We start from the raw sequence: 9,603 nt of genomic DNA on the forward strand, positions 1-9,603 counted from the left end.
TAGCGTTAAAATTTATAACATTCTATTGAACTATACTATTTAGGTTTTTATATATTGTTTCTTTTAGTTGTAACTGGAGCTGATCAGAAATGTACCTAACCGTGGATTATAAATTCCATTATTTTTTTGGCCGTTCTCTTTCACGGTTCTACTTCCCTGTATTTTCCCTATTATATTATTATTATATTATTATTATATTATTATTATATTATTATTATATTATGTTATAAAAAATTAACTCATATTGTCAGTGTGAATGAAGCCATACAGCATATTAAGGAAGACAGCGCTGTGACATAGCCGATTACTGATTTGACGTATGACAGTCAATATTAAATTAATGTTTTAATGTCGTGTTTTTGAAGAAGTTTTTTAATTGAAATTAAAGTCATCCTATAATTTCATATCAAATTAATAACTTTATAATACAAAAATGAACGTAATTCAAGCTGTTAAGATGTATATAATAAAAATGACGGAAGAGAGTGGACCTGGAATGAAAGTTATACTTATGGATAAAGAAACAGTAATAATTATATTGTTTATACATACAAACTTTAAAAATACACAAGCAAAATTCAAAAATATTAATTTATTGGATGATATATAATTTTTAAAGTACTTATTACTAGGTAATGCTTTTTAAAATATACTTCGTTTTTTAGACCAGCATAGTCAGTATGGTATTCAGCCAATCTGAAATACTCCAAAAGGAGGTTTACCTTTTTGAAAGGATTGACAGTCACTCGAAATGGGATGACTTAAAACACATGAAATGTATTGTATTCCTGAGACCTACATCCGAAAATATTGCATTACTTTCAAGGGAGTTGAAAAGCCCCAAATATGGTGCTTACTTTATATGTGAGTTTAGCTACTTAATGTTATATTTAAGTAGTTGGATATGGGTTGTCATCATAAAATATAAACATAAATTTTTATAGATTTTAGCAATGTTGTTTCCAAAGCTGACATCAAGACGTTAGCTGAGTGTGATGAGCAGGAAACAGTGCGTGAGGTTCAGGAGGTGTTTGCTGACTACCTGGCTGTGGACCGACATCTGTTTTCTTTCAACATTGTTAGTTGCTTGCATGGTAAAATAAATATATATTTTATCTTTGTAATATAGCATTGTATATCAATTTGATAAACACCTTAAAATAATATTAGAACTTTTATGTTTACAAAAATTTGTTTTCTTTTTGTTTTTCAATACTATTGTAGTTGGTCACTTGCCACTGTTTGTATGAATAGACAAAAAGTATCATTTTTTTTAATATATTAAAAAATCAATATTGTCTTTGTACTAACAGTAACAAACTGATTTTACTAATAGTTTTGTCAAGAGAACACATCTATCTTGAAACTGCTTAATATTCTTGGCCTATTTATTAATTATTATTAAATATTTCTAGGTCGTTCATGGAAACAGCATCACCTTCAGCGGTGTTCACAGGGTCTGTTGGCTCTACTGCTGTCCCTCAAGAGACGTCCAATCATCAGATATGAAGCTAGCTCTGAAGCCTGTGCACGTCTCGCAGAACGGGTCAAAGAACTGATAAGAAGAGAGGCAGTTTTGATGGACAATAACATACCATTCAATGGTGATATACCACCGCCGCAATTGCTGGTGCTGGACAGAAGAGATGATCCCGTTACACCATTGTTACATCAGGTAGGATTTTTTGACGACATGTTATAAAGAAAATCTGAAAAGTTATGAAGCTTAGAACTTTAAGGACTTGTGGATATACCTGAGGGATTTATTTATTGAGTTGTAGCTTCTGACATTTCTTTCAGCGACTTTTGTGAGTAACAATTGAAAACTTGCACTATGTTTTGAGTATAAGTATTTTTGTTAAACAATCTCACTATGTATATAGTATGATCTACTTCTTTTCTATGATCATTTATCTGTTGCAATACAACATTTCTCGAATGATTGAGTGACAATCCACCCAATATTTTTAACCTCATTAAAGTGTATTGTTTGTTATCCAGTGGACATACCAGGCTATGGTCCACGAGTTGCTAACCATCGATAACAATCGCGTCAGTCTCGCCGGGGTTCAGGACGCACCCAAGGACTTGAAGGAGGTTGTACTATCATCAGAACAAGATGAGTTCTACGCTAAGGTAACAGGAGTTACTAACAAGACTTCAATATATGTACTCTATCCCGAAGTTTTAGAATATAACTGACAGAAAAAATGATTGTCGGTCCTGAATTAATAGTATTGAAGAACACAAGAAAAAAAAAAATTTTGTTATGTCTAATAACTATCTTATAAGTTTTTCGTTATATTGGACATTTTCTCACTAATGGATTTTGGTTTTATTTAATTGAACTGTTTCTGTCATCAGAATTTATATTCTAATTTCGGTGAAATCGGTCAAACGATGAAATCTCTGATGGATGAGTTCCAAAAGAAGGCGAAGAACCACCAGAAGGTGGAGAGTATTGCTGACATGAAGAACTTCGTGGAAACTTATCCTCTGTTTAAGGTGAGCATGATAATAATACCAAGTGAACCTGATATGTAATAATAATACCAAACATACTCAAGGGACGTACACATATGACTCGCAATAGACTTTAAATATTTATGTGATATCAATCCATCGATGAGTTCGTGTGTTCATGAATAACAGATAAAAATATAATAAGGGGTAATAAATAAATGTAATATCCCTATAGTTTTATTTACATACTCCACTTGAACGTTTTCGTGTTATCATCACGGTCACTTGCCTCTTCAAATGTATTAGTATAACACTACATACACATGACATATTGCGACTATCACTATGCTCCTACACAATTCACATCTAGCCTTAGTACTTAAATTCGTTACAATATTATTGTTTACATATGCCATATGTTAGATATGGATTGGATAAGTTTTTTTTTTCATATTTCATAGTAATAATTATTAAATTAAAATGACGTGTTGACAGAAAATGTGCGGTACTGTTACGAAGCACGTGACAGTGGTAGGTCAGCTGTCATCAGTGGTGGGGTCACGTCGCCTGCTGCAGGTCTCCGAGCTGGAACAGGAGCTGGCGTGTCACGCGGACCACACCAGACATCTGCAGGTACCGCAACCAACAGTAACACTATCACTTAGCTGATATGACTGGTTCACATTTAAGTGTATCACCGAAATGTATGTACGTAAATAATTTAAGAACGATTACAATTAATCGGATAAGACTTTTATTAGAACTTTTAAAAATCTATTACATGAAAATTGGATGAATATGCCAGGAGGCCGTTCAGCTGTTTGGCTAACAGACAATACTTTTCATGATTATGTCAATGAAATAGAATTGAAGTGATAATAAAAAAAATCATTATTCATGCCTAAATTGTATGTAGTCCTCACGGGTCTCAACACAATAGTTCTTTAATTTGAATCGAACAGACGATTTATTTCTTGTGAATCCAATTTGTGAGGAGACTCCGACGAGGTTGAGGGCAAAGGTAATATAACATGACTGTGTGACCCCAGCGGCTCAAAGCCATGTTATCGGACGAGGCCATCGCCGGGACGGAGCTGGTGAAGCTCGTGTGTCTGTACGCGCTGCGCTATGAGAAACACGCGGCCAACGCGTTGCCGGCTCTCATAGACAGTCTCAAGGGTCGGGGGGCGGAGCACCGGACGCCCGCGCTACTACTGGAGTACGGAGGGGCGCACGCTCGCCAGAGCGACCTGTTCGGACTGCAGGATGCCGCCAAGATTACTAAGAGACTTTTCAAGGTGATTCATTATTATTAATATATTAACATGTTGACGGATGACACACGCGGTAACCAATGCGACACCATCGGGTACGACGATTGAAAGAAATGACAATATTAATTATCAATTCAAATCTTCTCTTCAAACCTAGAGCTGTATTCATTTTGAAATGTATAAGTTTTTCTTCTTTTTTCCTTTCTTCGCTTCAATACATTTGTAAATAAAAAATTTAATATGTCTTGCTCTAACACATTGTACAGATGGTTACGTCACCTAATTTTAGCAAATGTTAGTCCATTTAAAGAGCTTCATTAAATTTTTATATATTTTAATTAAACTAACTAATTTTATAACACTATATGTTATGTTAGGGTCTCAGTGGCGTGGAAAACATCTACACTCAGCACACGCCGCTGCTCAAGGACACTCTGGAAGACCTCATCAAAGGGAAACTGAGAGAGAACTTGTATCCTGCAGTGGGAGGAGAGCTTCTCAACAGGCGACCCCAAGACATCATAGTCTTCATAGTAGGAGGAACCACATACGAGGAGGCGCTGTGCGTCCATCAAATAAACCAGTCCTACCCTGGAGTGAACGTGGTGCTCGGTGGTACCACCATACACAACTCCACCACATTCCTTAATGAGGTGAAGGAGGCTATGCACGGACAACACAGGACACACACGAGGCATATTAGAAATTTATAAATCACTGTCATATTCTTATAATAACACAGTTTAAATTGGCCATTCAGTTAGTCGTCTAGTTCTTGTGGTAAATGGCTTCGTTCGATCCAGTGTCTGAACACTCGGGTATTATATAGGATATCAAAGAAATAAGTTAAATGACATGTATAGCAGAAAGTAGTAAATCGTCACTAAAAAATACCATCGTCGAAAACTATGATAAACAACACAGATCATTTATAATATTAATTTCAGTCTTCAACAAATATTTACCGCGACATCTAGTAGAGGAACTAGGTACAAAATGATGTACAGTTTTGTATTTGGATCATAACTTTTTTTAAATCGAAGCACTTTAATTTGGTAAATACAAAAAAATAATAATTTGTATTCATACTAATACAGGCATAGACATTTTTATAACATAAATCAATTTGGAAAATAAAAAAAAACTAGTTTAAATTTCCAAATGAAATTCGCAAGGAAAGTTTAAAATTTGAATCGGAGCTCGCAAATAAGTCGCTTGGTTAATTTAGGAACGTTTTCTCAATAAGCGTGTGCCCAGTGCGAGCAGCTTACACACCGCAACCAGTTTTCTCCAGGCATTGAGGAGAAAAAAGGTCATTCTAAATATTTGCAAACTCAACCTCGGTCATCTTGATCGATGTTTGACAAATTTCTTCGTCACTGTCATCTACGTTGTCAGTTTCAAACCAAAATAAGTTTCGTTTAAAAGGAGATGGAGTCACATAGTTTGAAGTGCCAACATCAATCGTTTAATGGATGTTTTGCGATTGCATTTTTGTAAAGAATTATCTCGTATAATTTTTGGCTTACATTTTCCATATTTGAAGAATTGGGATCTCAAGTTTTCACACACTAGCAATTTGTTTGTGCGGAAGTGCTGTTTTCGGAGTCATCAATATTTACATTACAACACAAATCAGTAGTTGTTCTTTTTTATTTATGGAAGTCTTTTCTCGTTTGGATTTCGATAAGACGTTCCTCGTGAACGGTCTAACTTACCGACCAGGATTATGGATATTGACTGGTGATCTTTAGACAAGCAAGTGGTAATTAAACAGGTGCTCGGCTCGGATCATTTATATTACAAGACAAAACAGGAATTGTTTGGATTTCTTTTGGAGAATTATTTTCATCTGGATTATTGGTGATAAATGTTTTCAATTTTGTTTTCTAAATTTCTGCTTTTTGCTTTGGAAATTTTAAACCATTTTTTACTGTTTCAATAGCCCCGCCCATTGATGCGTATAATGTTTTTTTGAAGCCATTTGTATAACAAAGAATAATTGTATTTGTTTATCAATACCCATAACTGGATACACATCAGTATTTATCAAATTCAAAACTAATATAGTGAATGATAACGGTTAGAGTAAAATAAGTTAAAAAATCGGAATATATTAATTTAATATTATATTTTAAAAGTTGTAAATTTTTAGAATCATTTAATTACAATGTTACAAGCATAAATAAATTTCACAGTTACCCCATCAGGTAAACCACATGCCGATTAAAACAAAACCATACCAGTTTACATATGAAACTTTCCTCTCATCAGGCTAACAATTTTCTTAAGAACCGCTGATATCAATTCAATCGCAGAAACACTGCGCTCACGCCATCTTGTCTATCTAACAATTCGAATTGTATAAAACGTTAAACTTTGGCAGCTAGTTGTCGACAGCATATGTCGCAGTGTTGTCAATTTAAAAAAACTGATTTGTTTATATTCTAGAAATCTAGATGATTAGGTACTTTATTTTTTCTGCGGGTGCCAAGTCCATCGCGTTGCAGGGAGAGGGGCTTTAAAACTGCCTATAATTTGCTACCCAGGTGTAAGTTTAAGGAGCCCCCATCTAACGCGCGTTATACGCTCACTCCCACCTTCGACGTTCCTCTCTCTACCTCCCCAATTATGATACGAACCTTCGAAGTACGTTCTAAGAATGGATTGATTTGATCTTTAACAGGCCCAAGTCTTTTAGTAGGATGTAGAGATTTAGCTGTTATACCTTTCGCTTCCAATTGTACAAGTTTACGACGAATCTATTCCTAATGAGTTCGTTAGTGAGCTTGTATTTATTGACCTCGGTGGCACGGTCTTTGGGGATGTTGGTTTTCCAGGGAATCGTAAGCTCTATTAAAACAACGAGCTTAAAAATTTACCAAATTTTTGTCTCCGGGCATGACATCCGAATGAAAGTAAGGCGTGGACTCATGTTTTGTTAGGTTGGTATGAAAGATTTTGTACGTATTTTCCCTACTTTTAATATTAGTTAAGTCTAATTATGAAGTCTAGACGTCTGATATACCAAACATTTATCACTATGTACTTTATCTTTACCTATGTATTAGATATTATATAAATATACTTTGATGTTATGCAAGTATCATAAATTTTCTTGAAAATGCTATAACCGCTTTCTACTTTCAGAGTTCAGATGTAATAAATTAGTTAAGGAATATTCCTTCCTGTTTATTTATCAGATTAATGTGTAACCTATTTATTTAATGTCCTTTGAAATTATGTTTAATCTGTATTTATTACAATAAATAATTGTAAACATATTTTTTTTCCATTATAGCCATGTTCCAACAACTTATCCAGACCTCTTATAGGATACATGCAAATTAGAATAATGTAAATTTAATGTTTGCTGAATACTATTTGATAAATTTTGTTGAATCCAAATAAAGAATTATATCTTAACACGAAAACTTTTATCTTGGAATCAGATGTCATTAATATTATAATTTAAAAATGAAACGACCAAGTGTTGTGTTCAAAACACATTTTTTATAATTTTTTTATTGAAAAATATCCGTCGAGACAGCTGGTGGCTGTGGGTCCCGAGGAGTGAGGGCGCCGGTTGGCAACGTCTTCAAGCGAGCGGCGCGAACTAAACGTTAAGCCAAGCACACATACATAGCCATCGATATAAAACCTTCCATCCACATCAGTCTTAACCCCCGCCTGGTCCGGCCTAGCTGGTGTTCCTCGTGATGCCCTGGGGGCGACAGTCGATAAGGCATTTGCTGTATATAAATACAAAAAAGGCGACCCACGTGGTGGGCGGGGTGGTGCCGCCGCCGGCCCTGCCTATAAATCTACAGTTGCAATATACTTTACATACGCAAAATAAAGAGTGCCATATTTCAGGTACATAACATAAAAAGCTGTAATTAGCCGATACACCGTAGTATTACAATACGGGCTTGATCCCGACACGTGAATCAGTGCGAATCATTGTAACCTTAGAACGAGCCCGCACCGTCGACTTGAACACGGACAGTTTAGAAGTATCGTCGGTGCTGACACTGGCAGTGATGAAATCCACGTTACGGAAGGCTCGTGTTATTATTACAGATCGAGTTGTTAAAGGCACGATTGTCAATTACAATACAGCGCTTACAAAAAATCACAAGTACGAATATTTCACTTCATATTATTGCCTTTGAATGTACATTTATTCCTTGTATCGTTTGTAACTATTCGTTTAAGTATATAATTTATATCGTCTTAATCTATTATTCAGTGTCTTAGTGCCAATATTATGTATATGTATCAAAACTTAATCCAACGAATAATTACAATACACAACGTCGAATCAACAGTGACTCTTCACTTTCATATATATATATATAATAATAATATATATATATATATACCAAATTACAACTGCATATAAAATTACATGTATTATAACGATATTAAAGCGATGGCGTCGTATCATAAACGCCAACCCTATGTAAACTCTATTGCGATAGTTACAATTTTCACTTTTTTGTCGTTATTTCGTTGCACACGAGACGGGCTCACGTGTAAACGTTAAACATGATGCCTACAAACGGAAATCATCATTGTAGATAAAACATCACATAAATATCACACAGTTGCATCATTTCGAAAAACGATGTTGCAGTGCAGCGTGAGCCCGTCTTAATTTTTGTAAATGTTACACAACCACATATAACATAACCGGAGACGATCGAGGTACAGAATATTATCATAAATTTTCCGATAAAGAAAATACACTACGTAAATTCCGTGTACCTAGTTTAACTTAACACTAAACACGCGTTCGTTCCCTCCCTGGACTTTAATAATATATGGCGCACAACAAACAACAGACGCACATTGTATATCACACATACAGTACATTCAGCAACAAACATACGCGCACACATGCACGCGGAGATAAAATTTTTTAGAAATAAAAACAAAGTTGAAAAAAAAAAAAAAAAAATAATAATAATGAAACACAGTTCTCATATAACCCGTACCATGATTTCGATTCTATTCAACGTCAACATCGTGGTACGGGACAAATAGGTCCTTCCTCTTTTTTTGTGATTTTTTTAATGTTTTTGAATTTATACATCCAAATCATAAACGAATAAGCATTCCGGGGGTGAGTATGTTCGACCCTTCGATATACCTTATATACATATTTACATCTAACTTATCCTACATATGGACTTAGGAAAGTTTATACATACGTCACCAATCTACCGTGTGTTGTAATAAAATTAAAAATATAATATAACTATATCTATATTAAACGTGTCATAAAAGGTGTATAATCTAATTATCATAGTCGGTGATCGACGTGCGATCTGTGATTGAGTATTGTAACCTGTGACACCGTCAAGGGGTCCAACCTACAGACAGCTGCAACGGAACACCGCCGTGTTCGTTGAAGGCGAATCACTCATACAACAATAAAATGTAAACTTTTGGTCGTTACTATTAAAGCAATTTATTGCTATGTCATATATGTCGCGCGTGCCGTAGACGATGGTTGGAAGAAATGTGAATGTGAGTCCACATTTTGCGCTACCCAGGGAGCACCGCGCGGAGGTCATGGACTAAGCCCCCCTCAATATAAACTGACGTACATTCACAGGCGAGCAGACCGCGCCGGCAGCACTCCGGCTCCGAGGACCGCTGAGCTCCAACCGGCGGAACGTGATAAACTCTAACATTGTTTTAGAATATTTCGTTGTTTTGTTTAGGAAAAAGAAATCAAATCATATAAGTAATCGAACAATATATATAGACCTTTGTTATGTGATATTATATTACACTGTCATCGTTATCCGTAATCTAGCTATATGTACATAATTACTGTAGTTGCCACGTCAATCAC

At 35.3% G+C, this 9,603-nt stretch overlaps 1 protein-coding gene across 1 annotated transcript; it reads left to right on the forward strand.

The window, feature by feature from the left end:
- Positions 1–325: 325 nt before the first annotated feature.
- Positions 326–7,019, forward strand: LOC116777847 (vacuolar protein sorting-associated protein 45). Its single transcript, XM_032671596.2, has 9 exons — positions 326–526; positions 666–864; positions 945–1,094; positions 1,416–1,675; positions 2,002–2,136; positions 2,365–2,505; positions 2,959–3,096; positions 3,513–3,761; positions 4,115–7,019. Exons 1-9 carry the CDS (start codon positions 434–436, stop codon positions 4,448–4,450), a joined length of 1,701 nt encoding a protein of 566 aa, XP_032527487.2. The 5' UTR covers positions 326–433; the 3' UTR covers positions 4,451–7,019.
- The last annotated feature ends 2,584 nt before the right edge of the window (positions 7,020–9,603 follow it).

Source organism: Danaus plexippus, chromosome Z, assembly GCF_018135715.1.
Source record: "Danaus plexippus chromosome Z, MEX_DaPlex, whole genome shotgun sequence".
In the NCBI taxonomy this organism is placed as follows: Eukaryota; Metazoa; Arthropoda; class Insecta; order Lepidoptera; family Nymphalidae; genus Danaus; species Danaus plexippus.

Excerpts from the sequence above, each read along its gene's own strand:
- LOC116777847 (XM_032671596.2), top strand. The coding sequence starts at position 434 with ATGAACGTAATTCAAGCTGTTAAGATGTATATAATAAAAATGACGGAA. Across the intron at positions 1,676-2,001 it reads TTACACCATTGTTACATCAG|TGGACATACCAGGCTATGGT; the intron begins GTAGGATTTTTT and ends TTTGTTATCCAG. Across the intron at positions 2,506-2,958 it reads AAACTTATCCTCTGTTTAAG|AAAATGTGCGGTACTGTTAC; the intron begins GTGAGCATGATA and ends ACGTGTTGACAG.